The sequence below is a fragment of the Bactrocera dorsalis genome, chromosome 4, assembly GCF_023373825.1.
Source record: "Bactrocera dorsalis isolate Fly_Bdor chromosome 4, ASM2337382v1, whole genome shotgun sequence".
Lineage (NCBI taxonomy): Eukaryota > Metazoa > Arthropoda > Insecta > Diptera > Tephritidae > Bactrocera > Bactrocera dorsalis.
This window is the reverse complement of record NC_064306.1, coordinates 38,552,148-38,574,787: the sequence shown is the minus strand read 5'-3', so window position 1 is coordinate 38,574,787 and position 22,640 is coordinate 38,552,148. Positions and strand designations below refer to the sequence as shown.

At 37.7% G+C, this 22,640-nt stretch overlaps 1 protein-coding gene across 1 annotated transcript in view; it reads left to right on the top strand.

Annotated features, from left to right (window-relative positions):
- Positions 1 to 22,640, top strand: part of LOC105233099 (lachesin) — an 84,609-nt gene that overhangs the window by 39,369 nt on the left and 22,600 nt on the right. The window contains exons 4-6 of the mRNA XM_049454888.1: positions 2,757 to 2,857; positions 15,220 to 15,311; positions 15,417 to 15,545. Coding sequence (XP_049310845.1) covers positions 2,757 to 2,857; positions 15,220 to 15,311; positions 15,417 to 15,545 — 322 coding nt within the window. The remainder of the gene's footprint in view (positions 1 to 2,756; positions 2,858 to 15,219; positions 15,312 to 15,416; positions 15,546 to 22,640) is intronic.

Sequence of the window (22,640 nt, the reverse complement as noted above, 5' to 3'; positions counted from 1 at the left end):
TGGCGCCAATAAAATGTATTTCATGCTTCCTTAATTTTTATTTCACTTCTTCGTCGGCGCTTTCACCGCGCGGTGGCTCGGCTCGCTTGCCTTGCTGCTACGAAATGTGGCATGTGAATTTTCGTATTTTCACATTTTTGTGGCTGGACATGAGGCGAAAATGCACGACTGAATGGATTCCTTTAGGTGTTTGCATTTTCTATTATTTCTCTTATTTCTGTTTTGTATATTTTTAATGTTATTGTGCAGATATACAAACAAATATTTACTGGAAAAATAGATGAGTGTTGTTGCCAGTAAAAAATCCCACAAACTATTGTAAAATATTGCCACAACAAATACACTGGAATAGTTTCTCTTCTTCTAGTTTCTGATAGTTCCAGATAAATAAGTAGCTAGTTGTTTGCCTTGAGTAAATATATAATAATCTCTGTCAATACTTGGCGACTGTGCGCCGCAATAAAGTAGCCGGCCTCTACCTTTTTGCCAGCTGTCAGCATTTGCCCATTTTACCTTGTGTCGCTCGTAAATGCATGCTCTACACTCCCATTTATGTGTTCTTCGCTCATTTGTAGCTGCTTATTTATGTGGCCATAAGTTGTTGTTGTTGTTTTTGTTGGCTACTGTTTATTAAAAGGTGATTTTTATGCGCACATCAAGGTGTTCGGCGTGTGAGATTTTTTATAACCATTGCTCTGTGGTTGTTTGACAGCTCTGGCAGGAAGTTAGCGTCCAGACATGAAAGTCGGACGTGGCGGCGCTGATGACAGCTTTGATTATAATAAAACTACAAATGCACGGAATTCACTTAGCGCAATCAAGTTAATTGAGATTAAAGCACACGCTGTAAATGTTTCTGCGATTGTGCCTGTTGAGTAGATTTCTGAGATTTGTAGTCTTCCGCATATGTGTTGTTGCCAACCAATTCAATAGTCAAACAAGCAAGGACAAAGTTATGGAAGAAGGATCGCACTCAGGAAAAAATTTATGTAAAAATTTTCTATTAAAATTTAAAAAAAAATGTTCATGCATAGTTATATACAGTAGTCGAAAAAGTCTTTTCGTATTTTGTCAATAGATGTCGTTGCAGTCGTATATCTCCAGTGCTACCAATCACATTGTGTCATACCATACAGTGTTGGAAAGATAAGATTTAGACTTCAATTAACCAAAATAAAGTTAAGAAATTAAATTCGGAGAAGTTTAAAAAAGCCACAGCTGTTCAAAAATGAGTGAAAATTCTCAGAAATTCGCTATTATTTCAAAATTTGAACAAAAAAGGGAAGAATGCCATGCAAGCCACCAATGAATTTTGTAAAATTTACGGAGACGATGCGGTATCAGTTCGTGTGAATTGCTCGCTCCGTTTTGGAAATTTCGATGTGACAGATGCACCTCGCTCTGCTCGACGTTTCGTTGAAAAAGACGGGGAAATTATGGAAGAGACTGACCAGGACCGTCATATAAGCAGCCACGACATTGCTAAGGAATTTAAAAATTATCGTCAAACAGTTTTAAATCATTTAAGAAAGGCTGTTAACAAAAAGATGCGCGATGTTTGGGTACCACATGAATTGTGTATGAAAATAAATGGATCGAATTAACGTCGGTCATTCTTTGCTGAAACGAAATGAAATCGAACCATTTCTGAAGCGAATGGTAACAGGAGACAAAAAGTGAATCGAATACGACAATAATGTGCGAAAAAGATCATGGCCCTAGAGTAGGGAACCTCAACCAATGGTCGCAAAGCCACGATTGACGTTATGAGGTTATGCTGAGTGTTTGGTGGGATTGGAAGGGAATCATCCACTATGAGCTGCTCCATCCTGGTAGATTGATTCTACTTTTTACAGTCAACAATTGATGATATTGAAGCAAGCAATAGAAAAAAAAGTAAGAACTGATCAACAGAAAGGGCTTCGTCTTCCTTCCGGACAACGCTAGACCACACACATATATGATGGCTCGGCAAAAACTGGGAGAGCTAGGCTGAGAAGTTTTGATGCATCCACCATATAGCCCTGACCTTGCGCCATCGGACTACCATTTGTCGCGATCAATGCAGAACTACCTTGATGGAGTAAAGTTGGCTTCAAAAGAAGCCTATTAAAATTACTTGTCGCACTTTTTCGCCGAGAAACCAGAAAAGTTTTACACTAATGGAATACTCGTAATGTCTCTAGCGGAAAAATGGCAAAAATAGTGAATAGTGAGCATTACAAAACGATTCTGAACGACTTTTTCCGGGATTATGTTTCTGATATTTCCAGCATGATGGTGCATCGGCTTGAGTTTTATGTCTAAACATGGACAAATTGCATTCAAAGTTTGATAGCTCGTTCATTTCGAGAAAGGGCCCAGCCAAATGGCCGCCAAGATGATGTGATTAAACACCTCTCGAATATTTTCTCTGGGCATATATTAAATCAAAGGAATACGTCAATAAACCAGCAGCGTTTAAGGAGCTCGAAGACAACAAAGCTCAACAAGCCATAATTTGTATTATTTTTTCAATATTATTAACATTAGTTCAAACTAAAAATCAGGAAGCAGCACTATAGCTGTCTAGCTAATGCAATTTTTTTTAAAAACTTAAAATTCTGGTATTTATGACTAAATATTTGTATTTTAGTCGTAGTTGGTATATTAATAACGAATTTTCAGAAATATGCATTTCATAAATAAAACTAATTATTTTTCTTTATAACCATAATTAAAAAAAAATAAATTTACTATAATTTCTCTCTTTATAGATTGGCTTTCTTGATGTCGTAATACCACCAGACTTTGTTGCGGAAGATACCTCCTCTGATGTGATCGTACCTGAAGGCAGTTCGGTCAAATTGACATGTCGGTGAGTGTATTAGAAAATATGTACCAAAAATAACAATAAAAAAATCTTTAAATATAAAAATTAAGTGTCACGTTGTTTAACCGCGATGGGCTCCTAACCTATTGAACCGATTTTAGTAACATTTAGCACACTGTGTTCAGTTCGAACCAACTTAGAAGATAGGATAGTAAAAACCATTCATAAATGAAAAAGCTTGTGCCAGAACTGAAGCCGATAAACTTTCCCAAGCGAAATCGGTTCGCTCTATGGGCTCTTGAAAAGATCCGAGAAGATCCGACGTTTTCGAGTCAAATTCAAATTTTGCTCAGCGTTAAGGCCCATTTCTGGCTCACTGGGACATTCTTTAAGGTATAAAACCAATCATATAGAGTAAAGTCAGCCATATGTTCGAAAAACCTGATATTAGTTATATAGGGGCTAGGGCAAATTTTCGCTCAAATTTATCTATTTTAACACAAACACACCGTGATGAGTAAAACACGCTCTCCCACTTTTATTAAAATAACTCATATATTGGGGAGTCAAGGGAAGTTTTGATCCGATTGAACCCATTTTTAGTTGAGCGACATCTGTACAAAATTTGGCTTTAAGCTTTACTTTTTAGTTTGAATAGTTTTAGAAGCATGTTTTTAGCTTAATTAAAGTATATTTATGACTTCATCCTCGCTTGGAATCTCCAATTGGCACCACCTTGTTAACTAGGCTATAACCGCGTAAGCGGTTTCTATGCCAGTAAAGAAGAAGAACAAAGCATACTTATTTTACTTGCAAGTGAATATAACCCCTTAAAGCATAAATTAATATAAATTTGCCTAAATTCATAAAGTCAGTAAACAATTTATTTTATAACACTTTCCAAATAATTCAGCAAAAAGAATTTTTTGAAATTTACTTTAAGTAAAATTTTCAATCTATATATATAAAAATCAATGCCACTTTCTTTGTAAGATCATCACTCATAAACGGCTGAACCGATTTGGCTGATTTTTTTTTTGTTGTATTTGTTATTATAAGGAGAAGGTTCTTATGTAAGAAAAAATTACGAAAGTTGCCGGAAAGCCCCTAAAAACAGCCCTTTTCTTTTTCCCATACAAACGTTTTATTTTGTATATACATACATACATACATACATATGTACATATTTACATATGTAAGTAAAAATGATTGTTTGTTTGTTAGTAACGCTAACGCTCAAAAACGGCGGAACCAATCTTCATGAAATCAGAAGTTGCTCGCTGTGGATCTGGAAAGGGTTAGATATAAAAAAAACCATATACTTTTCATAAGGAAAAGTCGAAAAATTGGAAATTTCCAAAAAGTGACTTTTCATACAATTCTTTTTTGTTTTGTTTTTCAATATTTTGATTTGTAAATTATTTGAATCGTTCAATTTCGGTCGCTTACTTTTTTATTCCGGAAAAATTATTGAAAATTATTCAGTGAAAACTTTATGTGTGTTTCAAACGAAGTGAAATTTGTTACGAAGCAACGAAGACATCGCGCTAATATCGATCGGCGTTCTTTTTGCCATCAACATATGGCAGCCCAAGAAACATGAACTGAAACTCCCAGGATGCGATGACATATGTGTGGAATTATGGATCGCTGTCAATCAGCAAGACTTTTCGAACAACAGCTACGGTGTTTGATGGACTTTGCGGACACCACAATCCCACTTGCAATAAATGCACGAAACACTATCCACGTGCTTTTCTTTCGGAACCGCAAACTGGAAATGATGGATATCCACTCTATCGTCGTAGCTCATCAGACGACAATGGCAGGACATTTACCATTCAACTTAGAGTAGTGAATATCGATGTCGACAACATATGGATCGTACCATATTCGCCACTATCGTCCAGTTCACATTCAAAACTCATGCCAATGTTTGATATTGTAGTTTGGTTAAATCGACTTTTCCGACAGTTGTGCGTTTCGCAGTTCATTTGGAGAATGGCTAAAGAGTGTTTTTCAACCCAGAGAATACAGTACAGCCAGCGGAAACACTTCCAACAACATTGACATTGACATTGACGAATTTTTTCTCAAATTGCGTCAGTGATTCGTTTGCGAGAACATTGCTCTATTCGGAAATGCCTTGATATTATATGTACATGGAATGCATCGTCGAATAGTTACACAGAAATCAAGGCCAACCAGTAGATTGACATCCAGGTGTCTTATTAACTAATGCATTAGGACGAATTTACACAATCCACGCGAAAAACGACGATTGGTTCTACCTTCGGTTGCTATTGATTAATGTACGTGGTTCAACTTTATTTGAGTCATTGCTTACTGTGAATGGTTCGATGTGTGCAAGTTTTGAAGAAGTAAGGCAGCAATTACAAATACTGGAACACGTTAATCACTGGAATGAAAATGAAGTTCGCATACTTTTCGATATAAGCATCGACTATGAAGACGACGCCGTGAATTATCAGTGGTATTCCTAAATTCTTTGGACAGGCTTGGTATGCCACCGCATCATTTGCGTCTCAAAGTAGGATCCGTCGTTATTATGTTTCCCATTTTCATGCGCCGAAACTGTGTAATAGAACCCGACTGATTGTGACGCACCTATCAAATACAAGGGGACAGAATGCTTGATCCTGCGAATTCCTTTGAGTTCTAACGATTTCCCATTTCAGTTCAAACGTACTCAGTTTCCAGGTAAATTGCATTTGAAATGACAATCAACAGGACACAAGGATAGTAGCTAGAAGAGTGTGGGATAAATCTGGAAATGTGTTTTTTCACACGGCCCGATATACGTGGCGTGTTCACGAGTTCGAAACCCGATTGCTAATACCTTCGGTTGCTATTGATAAATGTACGTGGTTCAATTTCATTTGAGTCATTGCACACTGTGAATGGTAGAGTGTGTGTAACTTTTTGAGAAGCATGCAAGCAATTACAATTGCTGGAACATGATAATAAATGTAATCAAACAATGGACGATTCGATAACTACTTCGCATACCACTGAAGTTCGCACACTTTTCGCGATGGTCATTTCGACATATCAGCCTTCAAATTCGCGTCAATTACGGGATTTGAAAAAAATTACATCGCCGATGAGATTTTAAATTCTATTCGTTAAGAATTGGAAGTGGGCAAATTCCGATCGTCTTGACAATGACACGAAGTTGTGAATTATCCAGTGGAATTTCTAAATTTTTTGGAGAGGCTTGGTATGCTGCAGCATCATTTGCGTCTCAAAGTTGGATCTGTCATTATTATGTTTCGCAATCTTCATGCGCCGAAACTGTGCAATGGAACCCGACTGATTGTGACGCAGCTATCGAATACAGGGGGGCAGAATGCTTGATTCTACGAATTCTTTTGAGTTCCAACGATTTGCCATTTCAGTTCAAACCTATTCAGTTTCCAGGTAAATTGCATTTGAAATGACAATCAACAGGCCACAAGGATAGTAGATAGAAGAGTGTGGGATAAATTTGGAAATGCGTTTTTCACACGGCCAGATATACGTGGCGTGTTCACGAGTTCAAAACCTATCTTCTCTGAACATTTACGCACCAGAAAAGAAACCAAAAAAATTTTGTTCATCAAGCTGCGCTACGTTAAAAAAAAATTAGAAAAATCCCAAATAAATGATTTTCAACACAATATAAATTCAACTTTCTTTTCATTTCAAAACATATAATTTCACGCAGGAAAACGGCTGCGGGGTCAGCTAGTTATATTCTAATTTTTTCAGCAATTTCGAAATTAAAAATGAAATTTTTAAAAATATACATATAATTAATTTTTGAAACGTATTTCATTTTTTTTTTTAATATAAAGTAATTTTTATACAAACATCCTGTACTTACCTTTAAATTTATTACTTTTCTGAACTGACATTATTTGTTTGTTGTTTTATACGAACGACGTTGTTGGTTAAATAGAAAAGGACGATAGACGAACATCGAAAAAACGAACGCTTGACTTCACATTTTTTGAAACATATTTAAGCAGAAATTATTTCACTCTTTCACTACACCACTATTTATGAAGAAATAAAATATTCGATTTGCACTCACTTCGGTATTAACATGCATAAACATGTCATAAACATGTCATAAGAAACAAACTTGCATATGCACACTATGTTATTTCACTTTACGCACATTTTTTGCTTTTACTAGAACACTTACAACTTTTCACTTAATTTTTGTTTTCATTTAATTTGCACAACTCTGACTCAAAATTTTAAATCAAATAAAATAATTGAAAAAACCACTTTTACTATTAAGTTACTTATAACGCGTTTGTTACTATTTATCTCGCTTCACGAACCGACGTGCAATTTGACCATTGACCGATCGCAATTGAGAAATTCCCATTGACTAACTCTGAGAAAATGTGAAGTGAGTGTGTAGAGTTCCCCACGATAGCGGTATAGCTGATGTGTTTGTTGTATGTGGTGTAGTCTGAATGTGGCGAAGGAGTGCATTGTTTGTGTTCATTCTCCTTTGAGGTAGCACATCGCAGCATACGGAAAGGGTAATGCACTCCCAAATTAAGGCAGTTGTTGCTTCTCCTTAAAATCTTGTTTGTGAAATAGCAGCAATTTAGCGATTGAGGTGTCAAATAAAAAAACTCGCATGAAGTTTTTTATATTTTCTGAAAATATAATATTTTAACATGCTTAACGAATATAAAGTGGAATATTTAATTACATATACATATGTACTTACATATGTATATAGGAGGTCTGAAGCTGCTTTGAAAAAGGATTAAATTAAACAATATTGATTAAAAGAACATTGTGTTTCAAAAGTATAATATAAAAAGAGACATTTGCATTTCAATTATATATCTCACACATTGACCCACATTTTCGTGGTAGAATGGCATACTTTAAAGGAATTATAATTGCAAAATCCCGTTATATTAATTACTTCTTGATTTATCAAATGGTATTTAAAATTGTGTTATACTACATATATGGGAAGCTAGACGTGCTTGTAGTCCGATTTCACCCATTTTCACATCGTGACATAGGAAAATTAGAGGAATTCCACGTGCCAAATTTAGACCCGATTGAATCTTCGTTTGAGTCTCTTGAGGACTTCCACGTAAAACTTGGCGCTGACGGTTTGTTCAGCAGGAACAGATTCATGAGGGACAATGCCTTTAATATAAAAAAGACAATGAACATCGTTTTCACTTTGGACTTGCTCATCTTCCGGTCTTCACCAGCGACCTCGTCCCGGCCCTCCAAAAAAGCTTGGTGCCATCGCAACACACCATTTTTTACTAAAGCGCATACCTCTGCCCTAACGAACGCTGCATTTTCTGAAATAGAGTCTACGCGGAAGAAAATGATTCCTATTACTTTCCGGACAAAAATTGGTTTTCGTTGATAATTTTATCCGAAAAGAAATCTTTAAATTTTACTAAACTTTGTATATAATAAAGTAATGGCGATATCCAAAAATATCACAAATATTTTTAGTACTGAGAAATTTTTATGAAATTTATTCGATTATAGTAGAAATTCTTTCCGAAATAATTCGTGCAAAATTTCATGAAGATATCTTGACAAATAAGAAAGTTTTCCAACATATCCACACACGCAAATTATTTTCGTTTTTATTTTGCGCTGTTTAACCTGCTTTAACGTAGTGTGCTCATTAAAATCTACTAAAATCCTCAAAACCACCAGCGGTTACAACAAAAACAGCGTAGAAAACTGGCTCAAAGTCATTTGTGATAATTTTTGGCCAATAAAAAATTACTTTTGCCCAACAGTAATAAAACCACAACAAATAATACAACAAAGTCTTGCTACCCCAACGTTTAGGGCGGGTGTGAGGTGTGTCCACCACCGCCATTAAGTAATAATGTCAACAAATTAAGCGACACTTCATTCTTCTTGATTTAGTGGACAGAACTTTGCCATTTCGCTGGCCGCCACACTTGCTCCGCCGTACCCCAGCTGCACGGAATCAAGCAGAGTCAAGCACATAGTTACTAAATGTACCACAAAGTAGCAAAATTTCTGCCACATTTGCCACAATAATGAATGGCTGAGTGTTGCAGCAAAGTAGAGCGAACGCAACAAAGGAGCATAGACATGTGGAAGGATATCGAGTGCAGTAAGGATGTGAGGAGGACTCAAAGCATTTGGTCAGTTTGTATTTGCTGCTTACTTTGTTGGTGATTTATTGACCCAAAGAACACATATACACACACATGTGAAAGTGTGTGTGGAGACAAGCAAAAAGGTTGCAGCAAGTCATCAGGCGAGTGAATTTCACTTAATATTTAACTTAAGTACATTGCTAAATTTCCACTTTGTTGGGATTCGAAAATTTTCGCAAAATATGTTTTATCTTTTGCTCAATTTTTGCAACAGCCAGTCTCGTCTTGTTAGACATTGAACTTAAATGGAATGCTAAATAATTTCCGACCGACAAATGAATTAATTAATGCACTGCACTTTATGATGCTGCCACTGCCGAACTTTTCGACGAAAGTTTTCAACACTGCTGCAGCGTTTTTATTATTTATTTTTGTTGTTTTGCCTCAGTTTGTTAGCCTGTTGTCGCTTACTAGCCGGCAGCTTGTTCACACTTATGTTTAAACGCCCAAAAGTATGCAAACATGCTTTGAAAGTCTAAGCCAGTCACTGACACTGTGTAAATGGACCTAACCGAGTTGGCTGCAGTTCAGCCAAGCGCCATTGTTTACACTTCTGCAGCTGCCGGCTTTTGTTCGGTAGACATTTGCCTGCAAGTAATGCAATCATCAAAAGTGTTGCATACATTACGGGTGCGCGCTAAACAAAGCCAGTGTCTCGGTGTGAGCTGGAGTAGACGCTCTCATACCGCTGACTTATTTTTCTGTGTAAGTTTTTATTTACATATAATGTTGTGTATGTGTGCTGTTGCTTCGGGGTCCAAAGAAATTTAAGTTCTCTGGCAATGACATCTGCTTTTGTGCGATAAGAAACAATAAAAAGTTGGTAGAATTTAAAAATTATAGCGGTGACCTTTTTAATGCGACTTTAAGTGCAAGATTCACATATTTTTTATTTATTTTTTATAGTAACTTAAAGAACTCAGGGTTCTACACTGGACAACTTATTTTTATACTCTCGCAACAAAGTTGCTAAAGAGAGTATTATAGTTTTGTTCACAAAACGGTTGTTTGTAAGTCCTAAAACTAAAAGAGTCAGATATAGGGTTATGTATACCAAAGTGATCAGGGTGACGAGTAGATTTGAAATCCGGATGTCTGTCTGTCCGTCCGTCCGTCCGTCTGTCCGTCCGTCTGTCCGTGCAAGCTGTAACTTGAGTAAAAATTGAGATATCATGATGAAACTTGGTACACGTATTTCTTGGCTCCATAAGAAGGTTAAGTTCGAAGATGGGCAAAATCGGCCCACTGCCACGCCCACAAAATGGCGGAAACCGAAATCCTATAAAGTGTCATAACTAAGCCATAAATAAAGATATTAAAGTGAAATTTGGCACAAAGGATCGTATTAGGGAGGAGCATATTTGGACGTAATTTTTTTGGAAAAGTGGGCGTGGCCCCGCCCCTATTAAGTTTTTTGTACATATCTCGGAAACTACTATAGCTATGTCAACCAAACTCTATAGAGTCGTTTTCTTCAGACATTTCCACATACAGTTCAAAAATGGAATGGAAATCGGATAATAACCACGCCCACCTCCCATACAAAGGTTATGTTAAAAATCACTAAAAGTGCGTTAACCGACTAACAAAAAACGTCAGAAACACAAAATTTTACGGAAGAAATGGCAGAAGGAAGCTGCACCCAGGATTTTTTTAAAAATTGAAAATGGGCGTGGCGTCGCCCACTAATGGACCAAAAACCATATCTCAGGAACTACTGGACCGATTTCAATGAAATTCGGTATATAATATTTTCTTAGCACCCTGATGACATGTACGAAATATGGGTGAAATCGGTTCACAACCACGCCTTCTTCCAATATAACGCTATTTTGAATTCCATCTGATGCCTTCTTTGTATAATACAATATATACATTAGGAACCAAAATAAAAAAATATGTAAATGACGGATAATGAAATCTTGATTATCGCCTTATCATGCGAGAGTATAAAATGTTCGGTGACACCCGAATTTAGCCCTTCCTTACTTGTTAATATTGAAATAATTATTAATTATTCGAGACAACTAAGTATTAAAATTGAATTGTATGAGACTACAAAAACATATGAATTGAAAGTGAGTTTTCATATACGAGGTTTGACAATTAAGTAATGAGACTGATTTTATTGCCGCGCTTGTGGTAAACCTGTGACCTTGATATTCCCTTTCTGGCATCCCTCCCCTCTCCCCTGATATACGAGTATGTATCGCTCTAGCTTGTTTAGTTCGCCTGTTGCGTCATGTTGAGTAGACGTGTGTTTGTAGTGCTCGTCACCAAAATAGAAAAACGAAATCAAGAGCAACGTGTCGCGGTAAAATTTTGCGCCAGATTGGGCGAAACAGCTTCGGAAACGTACGCTAAAATTGTAAGAGCGTATGGCGATAGTGCTCTTAGTCGTGCCCAAGTTCACAGTGGTTGTCTCCGCGCGCCCCCCACCCGAAAAAAGCTCGCATGAGCAAGTCGAAGGTGAAAAGGATGATTATTGCCTTTTTTGATAGTCGTGGTATCGTCCACAAAGAACTCGTTCCACCGGGAAAAACTGTGAATCAAGTCTACTACTCGTATTGCCAAGTACTCGAAAGATTGCGAAAACGAGTCAATAGTTCATCACGACAACGCGCCGAGCCACACCGTCCTCAGCGTGTCCCAGTATTTTGTTTCCAAAAACAAAATCGGTGGTCAAAGGAACCCATTTTGAGTCGATTACGGACATCCAGGCGGCCGTGACGAGGGTACTCGCGGACATCTCAGTCGAAGCGTTCCAGAAATGTTACGAAGCATGGAAAACGCGCTGGAATCGCTGTATAGATGCCCAAGGGGACTACTTTGAAGGGGATGGCAGAGTTGTAGGATAATTTTCAAATATACGGTTTTTATGGAATCAGTTGCCATACCTCGTATGCCTACGTGCTCAAACGGGCTTTTTAATAGGGACGCTGCGAAGACTGATACGGGCAGCAAACGATGCCATATTTTTCCCGCTCTTTTGACATTTTTCTTTATTAAGGTTTGCCATTTCATCGTGGAACAATCCATCAATCCAACAACGAGTCGTAATTATTAAAATTCACCGCCGAAATTCGGAGTCAGTAGCCTCAACTTTAAAGCACTACGTCCAAATTATGGTCGTCATAATCATCCTGTCAAATATTGAGCGTCTAGTGGAAAAATTTGAATCCACAGGCACAGCACAAAATGTTCCCGTGCCAGTGAGACAAAGAAGTCCCCTTAGTGTCAAAAATATTTCTGCCACTAGTGTATCTATTGAGAAAGACCCAAATCAGTCTCTTACACATCGTTCTTACACATCGTTCTTAAGCGTTAGGTATCTCTCATTTGACCTAGATTCCTTCAAGATCAAACCTATGCAAGAACTGAAGCCGCTGGACCACAAGAATCGTTGTATGTGCGTGAATTGGGTCGAGAAGCAACTTGATCCGGATTTTCATCGAAAAATGGTCTTCACCGATGAGGCTCATTTCTGGCTGAAAGGCTTCGTCAATAAGCATAATATGCATTAGACAGCAATCAACACGTACTCCATGAGTCACCATTGCATCCCGAAAAATTACGGTTTGTTGCGGTTTATGGGCCGGCGGCCTCATTGGGTCATACTTCTTCCGTGATCATCAAGATCGGCACGTTACTGCGAATGGGAATTGCTACCGCTCAATGATAACCGAATATTTTTGGCCCGAATTGGATGATATAGACTTGGGCAATATGATGACAAGCCATACAGTAAATGTCACGATCAATTTAATGAAAACCAAGTTTATTGAACGTGTTATATCACGAAATGGACGTCAATTGACCGCTTCGGTCGTACTTTTTAATGCCCTTGGACTATTTCCTGTGAAACTACGTCAAGTCTATGGTCTACTTCGTATGATTATCGAATATGAAATTGCAGCAGTATCGGCAGATTTGTGTTTGAAAAATGTTGAATATTGGGTTCAGTGTCTTGAATTTTGCAATATTATTATTTCTTGGCTGTAGACTGAAATCAGCTTTTGCATAAGAAAAATTTGGTTACAGTGTATGTACATTTTAGTTAAAACTGGTATTAAGCCGAATCCCTCCCTACATGTAGCGAGATAAGCAAACGGGCCATATTTGAGTTATGCTGCCCATTTTAAAGTGATATCTATTCCAACCCTTGTGGAAAAGGAGTCTACGTTACTATGACAGTGACCATTGTAATAGTGAGAAGTCCGTATGTAATTTTCCTGGACCTGATTGGATTTTCATGGATTTATTAAGTCCGTAGTTCTTGTCTTGCCATATTTTGTTGGTTTGCAAATATTCTAAGATATTTGTTCAAATTGAGTAGTGAGCTCTGCTTCTGTTTCATCTAGAAAGTCTACGCTGCTGACTAAGCACACTCGTCTGATTTTTCGTTATCGCATGTGTTTCAGTGACCGGAAACTTAAATTATGGACAAGTGCAGTTGATCTGACAGTGAGTTAACAGCTGTCCTACACTTGTTTACTACGCTGGAATTGATCTTTTCTGACAACAAAGCTACTCGTAATAATGCCGCTTTTCTATATGTGCAATTGATCGCTTTCAGTATTCTCCCACAGTTGTTCAAAAGAACTCCACAAGCCTTCTCTGTGTCTATCACTTCCATTTGCAAGATGCTGTTGATGTTGTTGTTATGTTCATATATTTTACTCCCCCAACCACCAATCTCCTTAATTCTTGCAGCAGAAAACTTTGGCTTTCTCCCTATGAAAATATATGACAGTTGATGCAGGAGCGTATTAAGCGCATCACTTGTATATGCCTCAATCAAAACTCTATCGAAGAGCCAAAATTTTGTATTGAGAGGATGTTGAAATCCAAGGGCTGGGAATATACTACATTAAGGATATAATGTTTAAACCACGATCAACACCAATTTCTTTAATATTAAGCATTCAATCCCAATTAGTTTTTAAGAAACCTTGTTACTTATGCTCACTAAAATGTAACATATTTTGCACAGCATAAATGGTTTAAAGAGATGTGGAAAGTCAGAAAATACTACAGAGGATATATAGGGGTCGAAGGAAATCTAGGCTGATTGCACAAACTTTTGACATTGCTTAGGTATACTCGATGCGATGGTACATTAACATCGCATAAAATCCATGAATTTTTCTTACACAATTCCAGCCGTTTTCGACGGATATTCTCACATAAAATACGGCCAAATATACTCCTCAAAACGAAGAATGTCGAATAAGCCAACGAGCATCACTTTGATGTTTGAGCGGTTTTGGCGCGAATAGAATCGGAATTCGTCAAGCATATCTAAAGAGATATGTTTATGGTACTCTTTTTGAAAAAATCAACTTTATCGGAACGAGTTGAGCAAGAACGCGTTTTATACTCAAACTATCCGCCAAAATCATTCGAACAGACTCGCGAAAGATGTCGAGCTCTCTTTCCATCTCTTTAACACTTGCCTGACAATTTTCACGCCCTTCACCTTCCTTCACATTTTTAATATTTTCATCAGTTGAAGAGGTCGAAGGTTGTCCAGAACGACTCATGTCTTCAACGATCTCACGACCGTCTTTAAAGGCTTTGTACCACTCGTAGGCTTGTGTTTTTGATAAAACTGAATGACCGAAAGCCTCTTTCAACATTCGCAATGATAGCGCCTACGAAATTTGTTGGAAATAAAAAATTTCAGACAAATTCTTTTTTCAATATTTTTATCCATTGTAAAAATCGCAACGCACTCAGGTGAACCGACTTAAGCAGCTCATATTTGGCATCATACATATTTAAGGATAGTTCTACCAACTTAGCAGAATATATTGTTTTGAAATATCATTTACCCGGAGAACTTAATAACAATTTCATGGTAATCTTTTGTCGCAATGTATTTTAACCATGCCCTTTACATTCCTCTTCCAGACCACAGATCGCCCGTAAGTTATTTTTTCTTTCATTTTCAAAAATACATAAGCCGCAAATTATATAAAGGGATCAAATTCGGTGTTCTTATACTTGAATATTTTATATACATACATATATTTTAAAGCTGGTGAAGTAATTTAAATACAAACAATTTGAATAGCTATAGATCAAAAACTAACAATCCTTCTAAAAAATTAACACAGATATAATTTTTAACAGAATATTTTACTACAGTCTTATCAAAATTTTGATTATGAAATTATAAATAATAATATTATTTGCATTTAGGGCACGCGGCTATCCGGAACCAATCGTCACATGGCGTCGGGAGGACGGCAACGAGATTGTGCTCAAAGACAACATCGGCACAAAGACCATGGGTGAGCAAATATTGACAACAAATTTCTTAAAACTAGCACTCAAATAAAGGATTTAACATTATCTACCTCCTAACTATCTTCTTTTCTGCTTTGTCTTCCACATAGTGTCTTCATTTCGCGGCGAAGTGTTGAAGCTGACGAAAATCTCACGCAACGAAATGGGCTCATACCTCTGCATTGCATCAAACGGTGTGCCGCCGTCGGTTTCAAAGCGCATTTCGCTCAATATACATTGTAAGTACATAGACCCCAACCAGCATGGTTGCATTCAAATATAGCATATACATAAGTACACACGTCAAATTCGCATGAAAAGGTGCCGGTGAGTGTTTGTTGGCGAGTATGTCACAACGGTTTGCCTAAAATAAAAGAGCACATTGTCGGTTGTCAGCGCAGCTGCTCATTAATTACCGCAGTCTCATGTTGCAACAGCTCCCCAACCAACCCCAACTCTTACTGCTCATTGACTTCAAAAAGGTACTCTGTCGGCCAGTTTACCACACAAACCAACCATCATTGTGCGAAGCTCTTTTTTTGAGTTTTTTGCATTTCGGCAACTTATCACCGAGCTGCAGCTCGTTGGCGCACAAGTGGCTCTTTTTGGCAAGTTGCCTTTTGGTGGCAGTCAAAAGTATGAATACAAAGGTCTACCTGCAGCTTAACGGACTATGCCCACAATGACCAACTGACCAGCGCAATCTCCATTATGGCTCACAAGTGAATCGCCTGTGGCTTTAGCCTGCAGCATGTACTTATTACCTGTCTTCTCGCCAATTTCGTTCGTTTTACTTTCGAAACCACTATTTTGTCTTTATTTATTTGGGCACTTTTTGCACCCTTTTTGGCATTCCTTAAAACGTGTGTTATCCCGTATTTAGTCATCACTACAAACTTCACTTTGTCAAAGAGAAGGGGGAGTGTTTTAGAAAACTCTTTAGTTCAACCCATTCTACGTGTAACCTCTTTCTTCTTTGCCACCTTCTCTCCTTGCTTTCTTATTTCTTTTTTGTTCGTTCATTTTCTGTTGGCCATTGGCTTAAGTTTTTTGTCAAACTGTCGCCAGCACGTGCTTTATTCAGTGCGCTCAACTGCATCCACCAACAGTTCACTCAATCAAGTGGCATGCAGCAGCAGCAGCGCAATTTTCCCGTCATCTTGTGTGAATCCACGAACGTTTTTCAGTTTGCGACACAACACGAATCACTGCAGCTATAAAGCTGGCATGTGGAGCAAATGTGACTAAACGACGTGCTTCACTTAACTGGGGATTCTCCTTTGTGTTTTTTTATCACGTGGACTGTGTGCGCACTTCATTTGTTTAAATTCATAAATATGTTTTGGCGCATTTATGCGCGTCTAAGATACCTGGGATACTAAAAAAATTCCATATGGTAGAGTAAATGAAAGGAAGCGGTCCAAAATACCTTACAAGACAGGGGCCCCGCTGATTAGGTCACGCCGTTCGGAAGGTTAAAAACACTCCAGCTCTGGGAGTATTGGATGTAGTACCCGCCAGGGGGGAGAATTTTTTCGCAACGGCCACCGCTAAAAATGTTGTTTAAGGACTAACAATGTGGTCGCACGTTGATTTCTGGTGAGACTTTGTCCAACTGAAGGTGCGCAAGATAACTGACGGTCATCTAATGTGTGAAATACTGGGCATAAGGAAGCTGTCTGCGTAGGATTACCTCTAAAAGTTCAATAATTAACACATTTAACCATGTGACAAGGATCCACTAACTCGCCTCAAGAAGAAACAGCGGAAAAACTGAACTTCCTTCGCCGAACCTGTCACAAAGGATCTGAAATATGTCCTATTGTCGCCAATACACGTTTTCTGGGATTCACAAAGTATGATCAACATCCACAACTTTTACAGAACTCTACTATGCCGAATTACATACATAATAGAATTAGAGAAAAAAAAACGGTTCTATTTGACAAAATCAACTCAAACCTTGGCCTGTGCCTTGGCCACAGGCTACGAACTGCTACCTCATTCACTGTATTCTCCAGATTTGAAACTGTGCAAAATCTTATTGTTTCCGAATGCGAAAAAGACACTCGCCGAACAGAAATTGAATCAAGTGGTTATCGTTGGGTCAAGGTATCGAACTAACAAGAGACTTTCATGAGAAATAAATTGTAATTTTTCTAAAATTTTGATTAATTAAGAGTTAACACAGAACTTTACAAGTTCTTGATTTTGTATTTCACAATGATTAGACTACGTTTAGTGGATAAAGCGGGTTTTCAGAGATGCTGTAGAGTGTGTACCGAAACGCTATTGCTGCTGTGCTCCATTGTTTCTCTGGTGCCTTGCTGTAGACATTTGCTGGAGTCTTCTCGATCTATCAGCTTCATTACACGGGCGTATGTCGCCACCAGAAAAGGAAATTTTACGTACTTCCGATTCTCCGTTTTGCACATGACTACACACCCAAGTAGCTTGTTACATCGAGTTTTGATTTTATTTACCATGTTTCTGTCCAGATTCTCGTTTTCGGGTGTTAGCCGTACACCACTCTTGGCAATCTCGTCCACTATTTCATTGCCCTCGATGCGTCTGTGACCTGGCACCCAGACGCCAACTCAGCGGCTTTTGCAATAGCAAAGATCTTAGCTTTAAATATACTGCAGTGGTCCGGCAGCTTAACACATTGAGTGCCAAGGGGTTTTGACGAAAACCTTCCCCGGGTGCCAAGCACATTTTTTGCTATAAGCTGGTGTAAAAGTAGAAAATATTCAGTTCTGCGCCAATCCCGGATGATTTTGTGGTTTATTTTGGATTTTATAACGGTTTTTTTTTGTCGCACGTTTCCTTACGACGTGGGACTGCACGACGGAATTGCAATCGTAAAAATCGATGTCATACGAAAATGTGCGACGCAATTTTTTTTGCTATTTCTTATTTTTTTTCGTTTTACGCATTTTCCTTTAAGTTTACATGCCCCGATAATGGTATCCAAAACAGATGGAGCACATAATCCTGCGGAGCCTTCAACTAGTCAAGGAGCGAGACGTAAAAGACGAGCAACAGAAAAGCTACTGGCTGTGGTAGAATATAATAAGGGGAAATCAGGCATTGATCTTTCCGACCAAATGGCTTCATACGAAAATACCCTTCGCAAAGGGTTAAAATGGTACCGAAAGCTGGGAATTGAACTTTTACTTGGACTTTCCGTGGTAAATACCTATACTGTGTATAAAGCAGCTACGAATAGAAACATTAATATACGGGCCTACTATACATAGATCTCACATCCCCGCAGCCTATATCGCAATCAAATCATATTATCACAAAAAGAGTAGATGAAAATAATAAAACCATCCGACGTGCTTGTGTTTTATGCTACGCTGAAGCAAAAAGAAAATTTAGTCGAAAGGAAGCAAGAAAGAATATCAAAAGGACAACTTCGTACTGTCCGCAATGCCCCAACACTCCCCAATTGTGCATTGATTGCTTTCCAAAATATACACATCTAAAAAATTAATGTAAAAAATCCATGTAATTGGAGTTATCATATCCTAATTTTAATTTTCCAATATCTTTTTTATACTTTTTTTTTCCGAAATATCGAATGAATTCCAATAAATTTTCAAAATTAAAAAGAACCTCCGAGTTTTTATTATAAAAACCGCAAAAATGAAGATATCTCTATGAAACTCGGACCAAAATTTAGGGCAAACATTAGGCTACTAGAAATACATTTAAAAAACCCTGTAGCGTCAACCAAAAACACATGACAATACCTAAGGCCAGACAATGCCTGTCGCACGAAAACGTGTAGCCATGGCACCCCAGGAAGTTTTTGGTGTCGCACGAAAACGTGTAGCCATGGCACTCAATGTGTTAAAAGGCTGCCTTATGCCTAATTCTTAACAGTTTATACCCGCTCCAACTTCATTTTCCATCCGTATAAATGTTTCGAGTTCTGCGCGCAGATAACATACCTACATATACGTCATACCATACTTTTCTATATTTACTTTGAACCGTCTTTCCCACTTCAAAAAGTTATATAGTTGGACTTGCAAAACCGCCATTACCTACCGAGCAATACCCGAAGGTTTTATATGTCCCGCTGATTTTGCTGCAAAGTTCCTAAAACTGCCATACTACTGTACCGTAAGGCAGACCCAGAATGTACCGAGCAACTGCCTACATTCATATATATCATTACTAGCCTTCGTCACTCTTTCTTCAACATTGTGCTTCGACAACAGTTTGCTGTTCAAGACTACCCCAAGATACTTGGTACGGTTCTTAAGAGAGAGTTGTGTCCCATTTATCGTGCGATATAACAACGATGTATTATTTTTGGGGAATTATGTGAAGTCATTTGCCTAGGTAGATAAGTTCGAAACCATTAACGCCCTGGAAGAAAATATTCGGCTAATTATTGCTGACATACGAACCCAATTGCTGCAAAAAGTGGTTGAACGAAAGCAATATTCTTTTGTTTTTCGTAAAAGAATAGAGTTAGCACTTTGTTTTCAAAAAACCAAGCTATTTTCACTTTTTCCCGTTGATTTCACTTCTTGCACTCACTAACACAATTCTTCTGAGTAGGTTATACTAAAAGGAGGGTTAAAAATAACCGTTACACTTTACATTGCGCTTTCGCCCTTGCTCCAAAGCACTTTCCCTTGCGCTAGTGCCGGCGTGGCCAAGATTTGCATGCAAATAAGACTGATTAATTGCCGCATGCGAACATGTAATGCATTTCCGGCTGCCATTTATGGCCACACAATGCATATGCACATGTGAGCTTGCCACATACATAAACTTGTTGTTGCGTACAACCCATGAAGTGAGAATATAAATTAAGAAATATGTAAATATTTTTGTTGTTTTTTTATTTTTCTTAACCATATACACTTACAAGAGGCTAACTTGCAGGCTGTGCTGCAACATTTTGTGGCATTTATTTTACTTTGTAAAGAAATTCTCCGAGCGCAGGTGTATAATGCATTTCCGTCTAGGCATTTTGCGAAGGAAATAATTAAGAGAATTTTCTTGCAAAACCACAATGCTACATGCAATTTGCCGCATTAAATTTGTTTCAAAAATCTCCTCCTACACGCTGTGCTCGAAGTAAGCTGCCCTGCAAATGATAAATGCCAACGCAAAGCTTTGGCTTAGACATCCGATTTACTAACACAGACAACGGCTTTGCAGGATGTTTAAACGTAAACAGCAACAATACACATACCAAATATACACATATATGTATGTGTATGTGTTGTGAGTGCGTTTGTAAACGCTCACAGTGAGCGAATGTCACGCAAATCATGAAAAATCACGTAGCAAGTGGAAGTAAAAATACGTTTCACATTCATTATGTCGGTTACTATTTGACATTTCATCAATGTGCAAAAACCTAACTGTTCATACAGTTGCACAGCATTTTACATACAAGTATGTCCGTATGGAATTGAAAGTAGAACTGCAGTAGAAACTGGAAAAGCTGTATAAGAAAATTAATACTAAGCACCATCTTTAAACTGGTACAAAATGTACAAAGAGCAAATAGTGATCCAACTTAATTTCAGAAACATATTTGCTATTGGCTTGGCTTGTGTACTTTAAGGTTTAAAACAAGGCATATTTTAGTCATTTTTTTATGAGTCGGTATTTAACAAACCATAGTACGTTATACATTTAAAGAAATTTCAATTTTCATTAAGAGATATTATACAAGTAAGGAAAGGCCGATTTATGTAGATCTAAAACGTCAATCGGAAGATCAGAATCCAAGCAATTTTATATATGTATGTATATTAGGGTGTTTTTTTGAACTATTAATTTTTTTGAGTCCCGTCACGAAATTTTCTTTGGAAATACCCTAAAAAAAATTCCCTGAATATTTTAGCCCTTAATATTAACATTAAGAACTGGACCAAGGCCTGTAAAAATTTTCCATAGAAAAAACACTAAAATCGTGAGTTTTTATCTTTTTAGTTTATAGCATCGCTTTGACTTTAGACGCATATTTCTCGGAATTATTCACTCTACAAAAGTTCCCATTGCGAAAAAGTCGAAACTCATGCCGGCGAGGTAGTACAGTGCTCTAAACCTGATTTTTCCAAGAATTTTGCATTTTTTTGGGTATATCTCGTAAATGACGGCAGCTATAGGAAAAATGTGCATGACAAATTTGTAGAAAATTTTATTTGCTATAAAGGAGTTTCGAGGTCAAAATCGCTATCATTAATACTTCTCGAGATATACGGCTTTTTAAGTAAGGCTTTATATATATATTTTTATAGATGGTATTAAAATGCAAACTTAAAAAGCTGAATATCTCGAGAAGTATTAATAATAGTGATTTTGACCTCGGACCTTTTTTCATTTAAATTTTTTCTATAGCTCTTGTCATTTGTGAGATAAATACAAAAAAAGTGTGAATTTCATGGAAAAATCATAGGGTTCAACCCCTGTTCACCAGTTCCACCACCAGAACCGTATGGAAGTTCAACTGGTAGTAGTTTCGGCTGCATGGTCTGACCGGAGACCTAATCTGGTATCACGGGGAGCAGGAGTCCTGGACTTCGCTCCAACCTGCTCATGGGGACTATCACCTCGGGGAGTATCTTAGTGGTTGCGGCTAAAACCAGAATGCGGGAAGAATTGACTTTTTGTCCGTTGAATGTGGAGTTGTATTGCAATCGGGTGCCGCACTAAAAGTACGGTAAAGGTTTTAGATGGGCCTCGAATCCTAGTGTGTCCATTGCGAACCGATCACTGAACTCTTGAGCTCCATGGAGTAAAGCTGTCGTCAGTCAACAGGTACCCGCAAAACACACCGACAACATCCGAAATATTTAGTCTTTGGTTTATCGCCTTTTTAGTAGTTTTTAACAGCACCGTTATATGGGCAGTGGATGGGATTATCTTCCGATTTCAACAATTTTTACAATGTCGATAGGGGATTTGTAGGATTCTTTTCGAAACTGTTTCTTATCCCAAGTCAATGTCAATATCTTTTAAGTACTAACTGTGTGAAATATCACTTTGTTGCGTCATACTTTTGCTGATCATATCTCATGTGGTTTGTCTCCGATATAAGAGTTTTTGTTGAGGTGAAATCTTTAAAATCCCTAAAATCTACATTTGGAGCGTTATTTGCTAAAATACCAATCTGTTGAAAAAAGTAATACTAAAGTGGAAATTTGGACCTACATGATAGAAAAATTGGGGATTGGATAAAAACAGATACCGATGTAGTCTTGTCGAACATCTTCCCGATATTCTATCCATACAAACTATTAACCGTTTCATTAATATTCTTGTTCCACAACGCTAAAGGAGTTCAAAAAGATGAA